At 42.5% G+C, this 16,017-nt stretch overlaps 1 protein-coding gene and 1 long non-coding RNA gene across 6 annotated transcripts in view; one reads left to right on the top strand and one right to left on the bottom strand.

The window, feature by feature from the left end:
* LOC120739993 overlaps nucleotides 1-7,099 on the top strand; it is a 14,080-nt gene extending 6,981 nt beyond the window's left edge. The window contains exon 2 of the long non-coding RNA XR_005697307.1: nucleotides 6,589-7,099. This is a non-coding gene — a long non-coding RNA (uncharacterized LOC120739993). The remainder of the gene's footprint in view (nucleotides 1-6,588) is intronic.
* The window catches only part of ktn1 (kinectin 1), a 19,037-nt gene extending 3,020 nt beyond the window's left edge, over nucleotides 1-16,017 (bottom strand). Inside the window, exons 1-31 of one of the 5 annotated variants that reach the window (XM_040042029.1) lie at nucleotides 15,840-16,017; nucleotides 9,641-10,344; nucleotides 9,195-9,350; nucleotides 8,967-9,083; nucleotides 8,750-8,880; nucleotides 8,505-8,609; nucleotides 8,219-8,359; nucleotides 7,914-8,020; nucleotides 7,543-7,687; nucleotides 6,899-6,995; nucleotides 6,616-6,800; nucleotides 6,428-6,475; nucleotides 6,226-6,263; nucleotides 6,024-6,114; nucleotides 5,653-5,721; nucleotides 5,489-5,526; nucleotides 5,313-5,403; nucleotides 5,089-5,157; nucleotides 4,956-4,993; nucleotides 4,571-4,661; nucleotides 4,336-4,448; nucleotides 4,166-4,250; nucleotides 3,932-3,972; nucleotides 3,717-3,807; nucleotides 2,868-2,954; nucleotides 1,339-1,428; nucleotides 1,147-1,233; nucleotides 978-1,067; nucleotides 730-822; nucleotides 554-622; nucleotides 369-452 (exon numbers count right to left, since the gene is read on the bottom strand). In XM_040042029.1, the coding sequence (XP_039897963.1) occupies nucleotides 369-452; nucleotides 554-622; nucleotides 730-822; nucleotides 978-1,067; nucleotides 1,147-1,233; nucleotides 1,339-1,428; nucleotides 2,868-2,954; nucleotides 3,717-3,807; nucleotides 3,932-3,972; nucleotides 4,166-4,250; nucleotides 4,336-4,448; nucleotides 4,571-4,661; nucleotides 4,956-4,993; nucleotides 5,089-5,157; nucleotides 5,313-5,403; nucleotides 5,489-5,526; nucleotides 5,653-5,721; nucleotides 6,024-6,114; nucleotides 6,226-6,263; nucleotides 6,428-6,475; nucleotides 6,616-6,800; nucleotides 6,899-6,995; nucleotides 7,543-7,687; nucleotides 7,914-8,020; nucleotides 8,219-8,359; nucleotides 8,505-8,609; nucleotides 8,750-8,880; nucleotides 8,967-9,083; nucleotides 9,195-9,350; nucleotides 9,641-10,343 (3,390 nt within the window). In that variant the 5' untranslated portion in view covers nucleotide 10,344; nucleotides 15,840-16,017. The remainder of the gene's footprint in view (nucleotides 1-368; nucleotides 453-553; nucleotides 623-729; nucleotides 823-977; nucleotides 1,068-1,146; nucleotides 1,234-1,338; nucleotides 1,429-2,867; nucleotides 2,955-3,716; nucleotides 3,808-3,931; nucleotides 3,973-4,165; nucleotides 4,251-4,335; nucleotides 4,449-4,570; nucleotides 4,662-4,955; nucleotides 4,994-5,088; nucleotides 5,158-5,312; nucleotides 5,404-5,488; nucleotides 5,527-5,652; nucleotides 5,722-6,023; nucleotides 6,115-6,225; nucleotides 6,264-6,427; nucleotides 6,476-6,615; nucleotides 6,801-6,898; nucleotides 6,996-7,542; nucleotides 7,688-7,913; nucleotides 8,021-8,218; nucleotides 8,360-8,504; nucleotides 8,610-8,749; nucleotides 8,881-8,966; nucleotides 9,084-9,194; nucleotides 9,351-9,640; nucleotides 10,345-15,839) is intronic. The other 4 variants (XM_040042027.1, XM_040042028.1, XM_040042026.1 and 1 more) reach the window with 4 other exon arrangements.

The following is a 16,017-nucleotide window of genomic DNA, read 5'->3' as shown; positions in this document are numbered from 1 at the left end:
AATAGCCTAAATTGGACACATTTGCACTCATGGAAATACTTAAGTCTTTTTAAAGTGAGGGGGCTGTGTGGGTAGAGCCTTGCACATGACATTCACTAGCTAGTGGTGAATGCACCAGGATGTTACCTGTGCTAACCACACATCAGTGCGATCCGACATTACAAAGACTTTTAAACTGCCATCTCTGTAGTCTAATGTCCAATCAGACTGCATATAACATTTGCAGTCTCAACGCAACCTCTGTTGGGTGCTCTCTGCAAATGTTCAGGGTAAAGGTGCATGTGTGAAAACAGCTCAACTGTTACACAGAGGTCGCACGTTCACCTCAAGAGGTTAAACATGACTGAAGAAGTCCAGTTTCTGCTCACCTCTCTGACTTCTGTCACATAAGTGGCACTCTCGCGCTCCGCCCTCTCCAACTCAGACTCCAAGTGCTGTTTTTCTCTTCTCAGCTACAGAGCACAACAGATGAGCAGAGATACAAATGACAGCCGCTCTAACAGGACATTTGCGATTGTACATTGTAGACTTTTTGTGTGTTTGGTTTACTGACATTTTCCAACTCTGCTTCATCAGTTAGTCTCTCGACCTCTTGCTCCAAAGCTGCGACTTTCTGGCTCATCTGAGATCAAAGAAAGAAGAACGATGCAGTGAGAGAGAACTCTCAATATTTCACTTCAGTGACTCTGCATTTTGGAGTTTTATCTCTTGCTAAACCTGAATCCATACCTCTCTTAGTTCTGCTTGCGATAGCTCCAGCTTCACCCTCCAGCGAGACTCCTCCTGCTCCACACTGTTCTGGAGGCGCTGCAGGATGCCCTCCTGTGGACACAACAGAAATGACAGCTCCATTTGGAAGGGAGATCACTGTGCTGCCATAATGGCAACTGATGGCAACTCGCTCACCCCCCTAAAGAAAAATAGGGGGAAAAAACCCCCACAAACAAACCCAAAAGTAAAATAAAAATAACTCTTACTGTCTCTGCCAAAACCTTCTTGTACGTCTCACAGTCTTTCTGTAGAACCCTTTGAGTTTCCTCAGCTTCTTTCAGTTTCTCAGCCAGTTCCTAGAAAGTGGATCGTACTTACTGATTGACTCATTTGAAAAAGGAATGATGTTCAACTTTGCATTTTTTCCAAATTTACCTCCGAGTCTCCTGATCCAGGGCTGGATTGTGGAGCGGAGTTTTCACCTGCTGCCCTTTCAAATCTTTGGAGCCATTCTTGATGGTTCTACAGGACAATTAAGGTGGAAAAATGAAGTAAACATCAACCACACAACATGTAGCTGTAGTGTACAAATGCATTTAGCATAGAGGTAAATGTTTCCTCTCATACCTGTTCAGAAGGCAGAGGCACATGTGGCAGAAGTCTGTGCAGAACATCTCGGCACTCAGCCTGACATACAGCCAGCGCTGTCTGGTTCTCCTAGAAGGTAGGGAGCAAATTGTAAAGGAACAAAAAGAGAAGAGGAGATTAACAAATGACTGTTTAAATACTTAAGATATTTTCGATGACAAGGTCCAGTGGTCATCCAAGCAAATATAACCACCAACTTTCTCTTAACCCCCATCAATCTGTTTCAAACCAGTGATCAGGCTGCTTCAATCAAAATCCCGCAAATTTTATAATGCCAGCTCGTTATCAAAGGACAAAAAAACAAATCTCACTCCCAGTTCCATTTACTCTGAGAAACCATAAGCATCAATGGACCACAGCTAGGCCAGGTGTCACATCAGATTCAGAGCATCTCTCATTTGTGTTCACAAATTTACCTTAAAACTCACCGATAAACAAAAAGTACTGATCAGTCCTCTAATAACACACCATCAACTCTGAGGTCTGAAAGGGGGAACGCATGCCATACACGAGCCAGCTGGCTGTCTAACCACTGTTTGCATTAACACGCTGTCACAAGACAGCTTTGACACAGAGTGTGGAGCTGAATACAACCAACCAGCATGCACCGATAGCACACAACAGCTGCCAAGGAACTCCCTGGCTCAGGCGCGAGAAGGTGCTTTCTACTGTACTCAAATGGCAGGAGAGCAGCTGCTGTGCAGATAGTTCGGCATGTACCCTCACCTAATGTAGGAGGATGACTGAAATAAACGTTACTGTAACTCTTAATAGCACAGCTATCTGGGAGCAAACTCTACATGAAGTAGAAATGCATGAAAAGAACAGCTGATTGTAGCTTAGATTTAGTTGCACTTTGTTCACCCTGATGGAGAACAAAGATGTTTCAGTTGTGAGAACAGAGCATTGAGAAACATTAGAGGACTGCTGCATATTCATTACAAGCTTTGAATGTTAACACTTCTCTTAAACAAAAAGGGAAAAAAAAGGACTAGATTTGAATTAAACAGATTTTCTTTGATTAACTGGTGATCTTAACAGTACAATGTCACAAAGCATGCCACATGACAGAGAGATGACAGGAAGCTGCAAATGATTACAATGAATCTCAATCTAATGACATCTAGTGAATTTCTAAGTCACTGCACACTCATTTCCAAGCATCGACCTAAGCTTTGGGTAAGGAAAGGAAAAAATAAACCTCTTACACTTAAAAGCGTAAAGGAAAGTTATGTATACACGCTTAAGAGGCCAATATTTGTTAAATAAAGTCGGAGATGCCCGAGGGGGAGCAGATTACTGTAGTTCAACAGCTCAAAAACAGCCAATTAAAAAGTTGAGGCCAAACAACAGAGCGGGAGGAGTGAAGGTAAATGAGTATGCAGCGTTGTTATGGATGATGGCAGAAAAGAAATTTCACTGGGTCGATTATGGCAAAACACAGCGTTTCGGAGGGGGATGCATCAGATTGGAACTAGAGTGAAGCAGACTGAGGTGAGGTGTCGAACCTTGACAGCTTTGCTGAGTTTCCCTTGAAGCATGGACTCGGTGGCTGACAGAGCTTCCATTGCACTCCAGTTTTTCTCCCGAAGCTCCTGTTTTGGTCAGTTCCAGAGAGATACTACTTTCAGTTCAGCCTCGGGGGGGGAATGCATTCAGTGACCCTCAAATAAAGACTGGTAGAGTAACAAAACGAACCAAAGGCATTTCTCATCCATGCTCCACTAGCTAAAAATATGTAAAAAACAAAAAGTCTTGATAGTCCTACTCTGACACCATGTGTGGTTTAAAACAACATGCACAGCCTGCACAGGTATATTTAGTAAAAAAATATTCGTTAAGTCATTTTATTTCTAATTAAAATAAGTGTCTTCAACTATAGTGTGCATATAATAATACAAATATGTTTATATGCTTCTCAGATTAAATAAACCTCTCTCAAAAATAAGAGACGAGTTTCTAATGCTCTGAATCACCCACAAGCACAAACAGGCTTGCTGAAACAGTCATGGCCAGCGGCGAGCACAACAAGAGTAGGCTGGAAGCCCTCTTATGCAATGCTCAGCTTAAGCAATCCAAAACAGACACTGAACTGATGTGTGTGTAATCGTGTTACATACACAACCTGAGCTGAAGAAAAATGTGTATTTGGTTTAAAACAAACAAAACAAGGAAAAAAAAAGCACTATTTAAAATGAACAAAAAGCGAGTGGCAGACAACAATAGGCAGAATGAATATATGCAGTGTGCAACACTGTGGGGGGAGTGCTTTGTGAAACACAATGGGCAGGGCTGATTGCTCATAGGGTTTGACCTGTGCCATTCCACAGTTCAGGTCATTGCCATGTGAAACCTACATCATTCTTCTTCCTTTGAAGGTTTACGGTGTTCCTCAGCTCAGCCAGCTCAGCCTGCAGAATGGAGACCTGTTTCTCCTTCTCTGACAACCTGACAGAAAACAGCAGAACCACACATTACAAAACTGATCACACTTCCGGTACAATACAGTAAACGGGCCTAAAAAATAAAACAGCGTTGGTATTGTTTTGATATGCCATGCAATACTACTCACGCTGTAAGGAGCTCAGGGCTTGGCACTACCGTGTGGGACTGCTATATGAGCGGGAGAGAAACAGACAATGAAAACCAGCACTGAATATCTCATGACACTAAAATAGGAACAGCCAAATAAAGAAGCTATAGCATGACGACAACCTTTAACATAGTAAAGAGAGCCCCCCCCTCCTCAAATGACATCTGGATGATTTTAGCCAGAAAATGTGTAACATGAGCAGTGTTGCTGTACCTGCTGAATCTTCTCGCTTAGCTCCTTCGTCCTTGCCTCCAGCTCACTCTGTAGTGTCTGGATCTTCTGGTCCTTTCCCACCAGCCTGTTGGTCAAATGTTGGTCATCAAAAGTCGGATTTGAAAGGCGTGTGCGTAGGGAGCTTACACTGAGGTGCTGATTTAACTCACTGAGCCTGGAGTTCTTGGAGCTGAGTAGCAGAGCTGGTCAGCGCTTCTGCTGTCTCCTTCTGTCTCAGCTGCTCCATCTCTGCCTGCAAGGCAGCCAACTGCTGCTCCAGAGCCTGTGAGACAAAAACTGATTCAGACAAGAGCCCAAACAAGGACAACACTGAAGAACAATGTGAAGAAAGGGTCTTTTGAAATCTGCCAAACTGTTTATACTGATACAAGGAAAGGGCTGCACCTCAACCGTCTTCTCTCTGGCCGAGCTGCTGTCTTGTGCTGCCTGTAGACTTTCCTCCACCATTTTCAGCTTTGTTTCCTTTTCTTGGATCCTTTGAAGCACAATAAAATAAGAGTCATTATATTGTAAAGCCTGTGAAATCTGCTTATCTTCACAATATCAACAATGAGAGGACATTCAACAATAGACAGCCTCTTGTTCCAATGGGAATGGATGTTGAAAGAGCTACTATGAGGGGTGTGTCTTAGGAGTGTCCTGGACTGCCAGGGGGAATTCGTTCTTTATATGCTTACAGAGTCAGTAGTAGCCTTTGTTTTCATGAATAGGATATGGTTGGAACTAAACCTTTGTTCTAAATAATCAAAATTAACTTTATTGATCTTACTTGCTCTGGAGTTCTTCCACCATCAGCTCTGAAGACACCTTTAGTTAGAGGGAAGAAAAAAGGAAAAAATATATATACAGAATAGGAATCAAAAATTCAGGAAATACTTCTTAATAATAATTTTAGAACCCACCTGTTTATCCATCTTTTTCTTAAGGTCCTCAATTTCTTGTTTAAGTGACTCATTCTCTTTCCTTGTAGTCTATATTAGGGGAAACAAATGACTTTAAGACTTCATATCAATTAAAGATTGTGGTTAGCAGGCCAACAGTATTATGCAGAGTCAAGCTGTGGTCAGATAAATGTGTTTATATGAGCCAGCATGTTTTGATTGTGTCTTTTAGAGAAAACAGATACCTTAAGCTCCTCCTCTTTGTTGGCCACCTCAATCAACCCTTTCTCCAACAGGCCCTCTACAGTTTTCATGTTTTCCTCCTTCTCCCGGACACTGTTCAAAGAATTATGGATCATTTATTTCATAGACAGATTAAGACGCTGATGTATTTAAAATGTGCTCCAGTTCTCATACCCACCTCTTCTGGAACTGGTCCAAAGCCAGCTGGGATGCAGTCTGCAAGAGGACATCCAAAAGTAGATTGTTTTTCATTTAAAACAACCTCTCAAACAAACAAAAACCCACAACAACATATAGTGGATTTTTTTTTCTTAAACAGTAAAGCAAAGCAACACAACTAACCTGATCAGAAATCTGTGCCTGCAGATTCTGAATCTCTGCCTTCAGTGACATGTTCTCATTGTGCAAGGCCTGCAGATGAATACAGACGACACTTATTATGCCAAGACAGTGGAGGATCTGACATACTGTGCAATCACTTGGAAATTATAAAGAATTCCTAATTCTGTCTTAGGTTTACAATACCAGGAAGTGCATTAAATCAATTTGTCATCTGAACCCAAAATATCTGCAAATCTGAGCATGCCCTCTTCCCGTGGGGAAGAGGACTTCAAACTACATTTCCACTCAACACAGCAACACATTCCTGCAAACTAATGAACCGGTACAATGTTAGTAAGAGAAGCTGTAGTGAAGTGCTCTTCTGAAAATACCTGCATGTTAGTTTCTCTACTAGCCCCACTGCTCCTCTCAGCATTTAGAGAATCCTCCAGACTTTTTCGCTGCAGCTCTTTTTCAGCCAGACTAGGCAAAAAAGAAAAACAACAACAACAACAAAGGGAAAGATGAAATATAGCTCAGTGATACAGCCTGGAATGTGATCCACAATATCTGAGAAGATGAAATCTTTCTTACAGCTTTTGCAGCTCCTCAATGTGGGAGACATGAGTGGCCTAGATATCAAACAGAAATGTCATTAGCCTACATTCACACACACACACACACACACACACACACACACACACACACACACACACACACACACACACACACACACACCTAGGTACTCATCCCATATTGACTTTAAATGATAAGTGTGTGAAGTTGACCCATTTACCTGCGTAGAGATCTGGACCTGAAGACTTTTGTTCTCATTCATAAGTTCCTGTTAAACACAAGTCATTAGTGAGCATTAGGTTGAGGACTATAATATCATTCACATCCATTTTGGTATCATTCCATGTAACTACAATAACAGTTTCATTTTTCTTGCTGCAGGTTTGGCACTGCGAGTTGTGAGCACACCTGAACTCGGGCCTGGAGCGAGTCGTCCTGCATACTGTGCTTGGACATTTCCATCAGCTCCCTCACTTTCTGTTCCAGCCGGTCCTTGGAGACCACAGCTTCAGTCAGGCTGCTGTGTAGAGTCTGGATCTCCTTGTTCTTGTTGCTCATCTCAGCCTCAACTGCCAGCAGCTGATTGTGGAGCTCTGCAACCACACGACAGCCGTCACTGAGCCACCATCATTTTTTTTTAGGGTTCACAAGAATTAAAACTTTTGTTTGGTGCAATGTTATGTTTTATCACCTTGTTTGGAGGTCTGAATTTTCTCTCTTTCGGCATTGACACTGTGGATAAAGTTTTGCAGCTCCTCCCAGCGGCGCTTAGCATCCTGCAGCTGTGCCTGGAGACAGATACAAACTCTGAACACCTTCCTTCCATACATTTTCATTGGAATTGAGCGATCGTATAAATTTTGCAGAGGAAATTAAAACTTTATGAAATCCATCAGAATATCTAGAGGCTTATGTGCAGATTCTTTCTCTGATTTTTTTTCTACACAGTGCAATTCTCGCACTAAGGCTCTTTGCCAAGACTTGTTTGTGTCGAGCCAGCAGTTTAAATCTCCATTTTATGATCATGGTCTGCGACAAGTCGGGAAAGGCTCATCTGAGTGTCTAGCAAGAAAAGTATTGTTTATACACAGCACAAAGCCTCAAACATTCCTGCCTCCAAAGGCAACAAAAATCCTTCCAGCTCAGGTTCTGTTTCCCATAACCCTCACCGGGACTTCCACTACAACCTCCTCCCATTTCCCGAGTAATGCTGCCACACCCGCTAACCAGATTTGAAGCATGTCCAGGTTTTGCACAACTCGGTTCATTTTTGTCTCAGCTGGGGAAACTGAAGCACAGGCTAAATAAACACGCCGTGCATCTGGATTAGCGTACCTCCAGCTGGGACACGTTCTGCTTGTAGCTGACCTCCAGTGACTTCCTCTGGTGCTCCTCCTGCTGCAGCTTGCTGTTGCTGTCTGATAGCTCTTTCATCAGGCCGGCATACTCGGAACGCAACTTGTTTAGTTCGGCCGAATTCCTATCAAGCACACGTACATGACATGAAAATGCGTTTGTTAAGGGATATGTATGGGAAATTGCAGCAGAAGCATTCTACAAATAGCTTAGACTATTGTGTAACGAAAGATAAGGTAAAAAGACAATGAGGTGACTAAGAGAGATAGCTGGAATCACTATGCTTCACTACGCTGAGCATGAGAGATGTATGGAACTCTAGGGAGCGTGAACAGCTGTGTAACACTGACTTGCTCTCCATCTGGTTGGTGGCGGAGCTGACTGCGTCCCTCAGGATGCTGTTCTCTTGCTGCAATCGACTGATCTGGCCTTCCAGCTGCTCCCTCACCTGCTGAAACTACACACAATTAACAGTACTCAGTCTTCACCAACTCTCTCTGGAGTGCCAAAGAAGCTGCCAGAAGTTGTTTTTTTTTTCTTCACATTTTTGAAATTCCTCATTTCTTAAACAACACTAGCAGTTATCCAAGTGTTATCAAGTATAATACAGGCCAGTACTTGCTGTACTGATAATAGTTGAAATGTAAGGCTTCACCTTTATTTGCATTGTCTGGAGCTCTTGGTAGGTGCCCTGTGCTTTGCCCTGCATACTGCCCAGTTCTTTCTCCATCGCTGCGCGTTGCTCCCTCATCATTGATTCCACCCTGTTCGTCTTCTGCTTCTCAACTTGCAGCTCCTGAAGCAAAGTGTGAAGATAAATTAAGCATTTTACTGAACCAAGCGGAATTATTCCAGCATTACAGTGATTAAGTTGGAAGGAAATCAGTCATGGCACAATCATTAAGGGGAACAAAAAAAAAGAAAAAGATTGGACTCTAGACCTGACTGAGCTGTTTCACTTTGTCTTTGGCAATGGAGGCCTCCTCCTGCAGAGTTGTCAGAAGCTTTTCCCTTTCCTGGGCAGTCGGGTCAGGCCTAGTTGAGGACTGTCAGTGAAAGAGAACACATTTTAAAAGAAGGCATAGAAAGTCCAACTACAAACACTGGGTGACCTGCCAAATGCAAACAGTGTGGAATGTTGTTTGTGACAGCACCCAATTCAGCTTATCTCTTATTAATCTCTCACCTTGTGCCAGGCGTCCACGGCATTAGGGCTCTTCTCTCGCAGTAGAGCCATCACACTGACGGCCTCTGCATCTGACAGAGCCAGGCTGGACAGACCGGAGAGCAGCTCCTTCAGTTTCACCTCTGTGTTCTCTGTTAAGGCCAGCAAAAACGAGAAACAGAGTTTAAAAGGGCTTACAAATATTTTGGGATTAAAAACCCACGCTTTCACCTCTTACCCTTATCAGTCTCGTTTTTCTGCTTCTTGCCAGACCCTTTGGATGGTGCGTCATCGTTATGGGCTGCCTGGTGGTTAGCAGAAGCTGCTGAGTCTGGCAAAATATGGGCTTCATCAACTGGATTTCAGAAAATACTCTTTATTAGATTTTGTCTTTAGAGTCTAAATAGAGCCAAATTCTTCAAATTTAATGTTATTAATTAATAACGTAATATTTTATCATCATTACCATGATCAGTTTTCTGCTTCTTGGCAGAATTCTTCTTTTTGCCACTGGTCACGCTTTGAGTTGCACCATCTAAAACTTTGGTTTCAGCCACAATGGGAGCTTCTTTCTTGACAGTAGCTGGGGCCTGCTCCACTTTAACCTCAGTATGCTGCTCATCTTTTGGAAAGACAGGACAGCAAGTTCAGAAAACCTTCTCAGGTTACCTTGATTGATTAAATAAGAATGCTCGATTATCATTAAAGTTACTGGCACAAATATCCAAACTTGAGAAAGTAGCAACTACAGCAATATATCTTCTCAATTTTACCACAACTGCTGTAATTTCAAAAAAATACTAACCAAATGAAACTGCTACTTGCAGTTCTCATGTTTTCTAAAAAAAAAACAACAAAAACCCCCAAAAAACAAAACTGCAACCATTTTAAACATTACCCTTTGTTACTAACCAGACTCCACTTTTTGTTTCTTCTTTTCCTTCTTTTTCCCAGAAATCTGGGGAGGTGTCTGAGCTTGAACGGGAGCCTGAACAGCTTGGATCTGGACCTGAACCTCACGTTTCGGTGAGGGTGTGCTGGACTGTTTGCTTGCAGCCAATGGTGCCTCTGTCTTGCAGCTGACTGGCTTGGAGCCGTTCACTTCTGGCTCCTCAGAGGGGGAAACTGTGGTGGCGGCGGCAGCAGCAGCGGCGGCAGCAGCAGCTTTGGCAGCCTTCTTCTCCTTCTTCTTTCTCTCTCTCAGACCAGCAGGAGCCTCTGGTGACACCGAAACAGGCACATAGGGAGTGGGTGTAGGTAGAGCAGGATCAGGGGTAGCAGCTGACACAGGTTCCTCCTCTACCTCCACAGTGGAGCTGTTGGCACCTTCAGCCACATCGAAATCCCGCAAATCCTCCTCTGACTCCCCCCCACCTCCGGTTCCTCCGCCGCTTCCCCCACTGGAGCTCTCCTTCTTCTTGCTCTTCTTCTTTTCATTCTTTTTACGGGGGTCTGGCTTGCTTGGTGGCAACTTGAGGTCACGCTTCTGCTTAGCAAGCACCTCATCGTAGGAGGTTTCTTTCATGAAGAGCCAGAAGAAGAGGAACATGAGGGCGATGACCAGTGAAGGGGCCAGGATGAGCAGGTACTGAGAGTCGTAGATATCCACCGCCATTCTGAAAGTGGACAATAACCCAAGAAAAACAAAACCAAGCTTAGTTTAGGAAACTTATCTTGTTCAATTTACACTTAATATTAGTTTGAAATTTTAATAGATAAAGTCTAATAGACTGATAAAGACAGCTAAATACCAGATCCTGAGGGGATAAACTGCTCAAATATTGAAACTGATATAATGAGATTTATAGGATTTATACTCTCAGTCAGCTTGCTGCTGCTGCTTTCCATCTAACAAGTCTGGCTGGTCTCTCAGCGAGCATATTAAGTTTCAGTCACAGGAGCCAGAGTGATGGCTGAATGTGACAAGTGAAGGGTGGATCCCTCACGAAGGCTAAGAAATTGCATTCTCACAGGCTAGCGCTTTTTCAGTCACACTGTAAAAAAATATCCCAGTTTATCTGCCTTTTGATTTTAATGGGGACTAGAATACGCAGAATGAACAACGTGCTGCATTCACAAAGATTTGAAACTTGCAACTGCAAAAACAGACTCAACAGGAAACTGCTTACTGAGCTCACAGACAGGAGAGTGAAGGACAGAGCTTTAGATCTCCTTGCAAACTGACATCTTTTTGAAAACAGAAAAGAATCCCGGTTTAATTGGACACTGAATTCACTATTCAGACCCTGAAACTGCATGCATCTTTACACAAACTCTTTGGTTATAGACCTCAGAACAGTGTTCAGACCTGATTCTCTAGGCAGAGTTCATGAGTGGAAATTGATTATGATAGGTGTACATAGGGGCCGGAGTGTAAGCACACCAGTAATGCTGAGAAGGTAGGAGAGGAGATTCTTCTTCTTCACACCCTGCCCCCTCTTAGCGATATGATCCAATTAGAAGACAGTCCCCCAGCCACACAGCTTAACGTATGTACACATGTGTAACTTGTGTACAGAGAGACACACCTGTACCTAAAACACTGACTGTGAGACTCAGCTTTGTTTGCCCTGGTTTAAAAGGGGACCAAATAGGTCAAGATCATTAGAAAGGCAACTAGGCTAAAAAGAAAATGTCTCACAGTCTCTTAAATAGTCACCTCCCTCTTTCAGCCCCCACAAGAATGACACGGTGGTTATTCTAAACTCATATCGGACCGGATTTGCAAGGGGCAAAAATACACCTACATCCAAGTGTCACAGGATGAGATCTGCTGCAGCTGCAGTTCGGCCCCCGCCTGTATAAAGCCAAAAGAAGATGATGTTCCTCCACCCCAAACCGAGTTTACAGAGTCAAGTGGTCCTAAGACATCATCAGCTTTGCATCTGCCAAAGATATTTCTAGGAAGTATGTGGTGAGTTTGAGCTGACTCCACAAGGCTATGCAGCAAGAATAAACTAGCACAAACTGGCATTTTCCCCCTATATTTCCCCTTTAGGCTCCAGTTTTCCTCCCTAGTTCATATCTTTTTCGCTTTAATCGCCCCGATAAGATGTTTTTGTCACATTCTTTGCAAATTTCCAGCAATGGCAGCAACTTCACTAAAAAATAAATAAATAATGAACCATTTTACAACATTGCTGCAAAGTACGTCTTGCAAATCAACACACAATGACACCACGTGCAAAACGGCGACTTATCACAAAAATTAAACCACCGTGTTTTGACAGTGGGGGTAAGTTAAGCCCTGGGTGACGGCAGCAGTATTGTGTCTAACAATGCAGAGTGGCAGCGACAGTGAGTGACCTGAAGTGCGACACAATCCCACTATACTCAAGATTTGTGGCAGCAATACAGCGTAGGAGTCACTGTTGTAGAGCAGACGTCTTTAGTAATTTGGATTAAGCAGATTACCCATGATAATACATTTAAGAATAACTTTCCACTGCAGGGCTTCCTGTGGACTGGCAGGCTTAGTATAATGTTGATACTGTTTCACTCCCTTCTCCCCTCCCTGCCTCGCCCAACCCTTCCCATTACACGCAGCACATAAAAACACATCAGGCTCATTATGACTACTATTTGATCCAATTTTGAAAAACTGTTTGCCTTTGAAACAGCACGCCTTTCCTGTGAACAAACTACAAGCTCCCCATTATGTAACATCTTTGAAACATTTTTTTTTGGGTCCAGTTTTTATTATATAACATTTTTACTTTGACTCAAATACATCAGATTGTCTCATCTTAATAATTGATTGAAAATGGCTGTCTTATTCAACCAACCCAAGGACTGAATTCCTTCACACTCACAGAAAACATAAACGGTGTGCAAAGACATATCTGTGAAAGCATGCACCAAGATGTGGTCTTTATAAGAGATTTTACTCTGTGCTGGTCTTTTGTACAGGTATCTTATCTGTGACCTTATTAGAAAATGTGCCATTCATTCAGCGTTAAAGCTTTACACTTGAACCAATAAGAAACACTTAAAAACCAAAAATATATTTCACAGTTCTGGATGAGACTGCCCCAAACATTAACTACCTGGAACACACTGCAGGTTTTATATATTAAAAAAAGGTCAAAACATGAAGAAGCCCTTTTAAACTATGTACTACAAACACAACAAGTTTCTAGTGTAAATAAAATGATTAACTTTCAGTTGCTGCTAGATCAGGAAATTGCTGATTGCATATTAGAGGACACGCCCATGCCAGAGTACATTATGTGTCAAAATAACTCTGCGTTTCTTCCTGGTATTTAAAGTGTGGGTGGGGTAAGCAGTATGAAGGTATGAGGCTTGGTTGCTTTGAGTCCCTAGCTTCAGACTGGAAGGTGCATGAGATTTTTTTTGTACGGCCTGAGGCTTGTTCCAGCATCAAAATGAGCCCGCAGGACAAAGCCCTCCCGGGTTATTGGCTCCCCGGAATCTAACCACTTGGCTGGCCAGCCCTCTTGATTTTGGCAGACATGGACACAGAGACAACTCCTGATAACTATCAGGTCCAAAAAGCAATACAGAGAGTAATTGAAAATCAGGCCATGCATACATAATAAATGTATAATAGGCAACAAGTCATTTTAAAACACATCTATAGTCCAGGACACTACAGAAAAATTGAGCTTTTTTAGTAAGTGTGCAGTTTCTCTACAATACATTATATAGCCAATGTAAGTTTAATAAACACTATGAAAAATGAAAACTATTTTTCTGGATCAAACCTACAGTAGAATGGTGGGGAGACGGCCAAATGAAAATGTGTTACAAAATGTAATTAAGTGGTAATAACATAATAAATTCATATAATCGTTATGACTGTAACGACTGTATCTGCAGGATTTTTATTTCTAGCAGCAAGTCAATGTTCACGACAAACTGTAGGAGGTGCACTAGCAGTCACTTTACCTTTATGTTTTAATGTTATAATTACTTTGAAATGATGAAGAACATCTTTGTAATGAAAAGAAAACTGCTTCTTTAAAGTGCGCCATTTTCAATTCAAGTTTAGTACAGGGTTACAGCAACAGTCACTTCAAGACAAAGACTTTATTATTAGAGGGGAAATTCCAATGATTAGATCAGTGGTTCTTAACCTGGGTTCGATCGAACCCTAGGGGTTCGGTGAGTCGGTCTCAGGGGTTCGGCAGAGCCTCCACCATGACATGCACGGCTCATTTTGTGCACCAATAAAAAACATATCTATGTCTTGAATTTGAAAAAAATCATATTTTATTTTTCACTAAAGAGGGGTTCAGTGAATGCGCATATGAAACTGGTGGGGTTCGGTACCTCCAACAAGGTTAAGAACCACTGGATTAGATGGTATGCCCTGAGTAAGCACTTGGCGACAGTGGGAAAGAAGACCTGCTTTTCAACAGGAAGTGACATCTGGCAGTACTAGGGTCAGGAAGGGGCAATTTACAGGCCCTACCATTTGGAGACTAAATGGGTAAGAAGACAGAAAAGAGGAGCACAAACCACAAACAAATGGGGGGTTAAAAATGGACCACTGTTTTTTCTACTTCCTCCACCATTGTCTAATAAAGTAAACTTTTGAGCGTGGGGTTTTTTTTTTTTTGCCCTTCAAAGGAGATGCCATTATATCAACCTCATCCCTACATGTCATTTGTATTTTATTTACATGTTTTGTGTCTGTATTCTGATTTATAATATTTGCATAGATTAGCTAGATTGTTGTAATATGTTGTTTTATTCTTAAAATTTAAGAAATATCATATTCACCAACAACACCTTTTACCCACAAAGAGTCTGATAGTCAGGCAATTAAAATAATCTACCTTAGATTTATTGTTAAGTCAAATGGAAGTTGGCTCTCTCTGAATACTGACATTCATCTTTATCAATCTTCTGGCAATAAACTACAGAAAGTACCAAAGTACACAGTGACTGTGGTTTTGGTTTTATTAGAAAACATTAACAAAAAAGTTACCTGCAAGGATATGATCCTGCCTGTCAGGCTTTATCCAGGAAAGTATGTCAACAGTAAAACACTTCAGATTAGAACCCATCTACAGACAGACCTCAAAGAAACTAAAAAAGAGCATTGTTGTAAAGCAAAGCTAACAATGCTTTCATCAAAAGAGAGAGGGAGCTGAGGCATAACCCTAAAGGCTTTTTAAAATAGGGGCAGTGAGGTCTTGGAAGAAATCTCAAGCTCCTTCAGAGACGTACTTTAGTTTTGTGTTTACTTAGTGAGTAAAAGTCAGTTTAACAAAGTCTCACTTTTCAACAGTAACGTGTTTGGTCACTAACCCCATTATAATCCCTTCTTATTGTGCTTGCCAGCACCTAAACTTGGTGATATAGCCCCGAGTCACCTCAACATTTACCAGCTGAGCCCTAAATGTCCCAGCATGCTAGGTCATGCCACACGTAGCATCGTGGGCCTTGTGCTGACTAGTCAGCCAAGATACGCAATGGCAGCTATTCTTACACTTAGAGGAACACTGTCAATGATTGCAGCATGTAATCACAAAAAAAGCAGAAGTGGCCTAAGCTCCTTGTCAAGCTAGCCAAGCTAGGTCATTTATCACACGTCATACTCAAATAAACCACGAAAACGAAAGAAAAGACAACACATGTCACAAAGATGACTTCCCAGAATGACGAGCAAAAATGTCCAACTGCTGGGCCTTAACTGTGTTCCGGCCACGGTCATAAACAGTTGCTACTGTGTATGAGCGAAAAGAGCCGTCACCACTTTTTAAGTTCGACTCAGTGGCTATAGCTCAACACTATGAATGGGCTAGCTAACTAGCAAACTAACGACAGCAAGGCACTAGCCTTAGCTGCCCAATCCAATTAGTACAGAGGCGACAGAACTGACCACACAAATGTTAGCCGGAATACTTTGACTCTCTTTCACACTCTCTGGAGGGGTGGACATTTGCCCACACGGGCCTCATTCCTCCTCAGATCCTAGCCTCCGTCTCTCTTGAAATCTCTGACCCGTCCCCATCCTTCCGTTAAAGTCCTGAGGGCCGTTCCCAGGCCTACGTGAAGAGCTAAGCTGTGCTAAGTACAGGATGAGCAGCTTTTTTTCACAAGAAACGAATAGAAGATTTCAAGAAACAGCCGCTAGAAATACCTGTAGCTTCAGTTTGCTGTTCCCTTAGCTAGTAGTGAAATGGCGTTGCTCTGCGTTGACACCAGCACACTCCTGCCTTCCCAGGGCAGCTCCAACCCGGCTTTCTTCTGCGCTATCCGTCACAGAGAATCTGCTGTTTCTGGTTCGCGGGGGCGGGTCACAGTCAGCCTGCTAAGGA

The sequence above is a fragment of the Simochromis diagramma genome, unplaced genomic scaffold (assembly GCF_900408965.1).
Source record: "Simochromis diagramma unplaced genomic scaffold, fSimDia1.1 OVJJ01000304.1, whole genome shotgun sequence".
Taxonomy (NCBI): domain Eukaryota; kingdom Metazoa; phylum Chordata; class Actinopteri; order Cichliformes; family Cichlidae; genus Simochromis; species Simochromis diagramma.
Note: the sequence above shows the minus strand (reverse complement) of the source record. Positions and strands in the feature narration are given on the sequence as shown.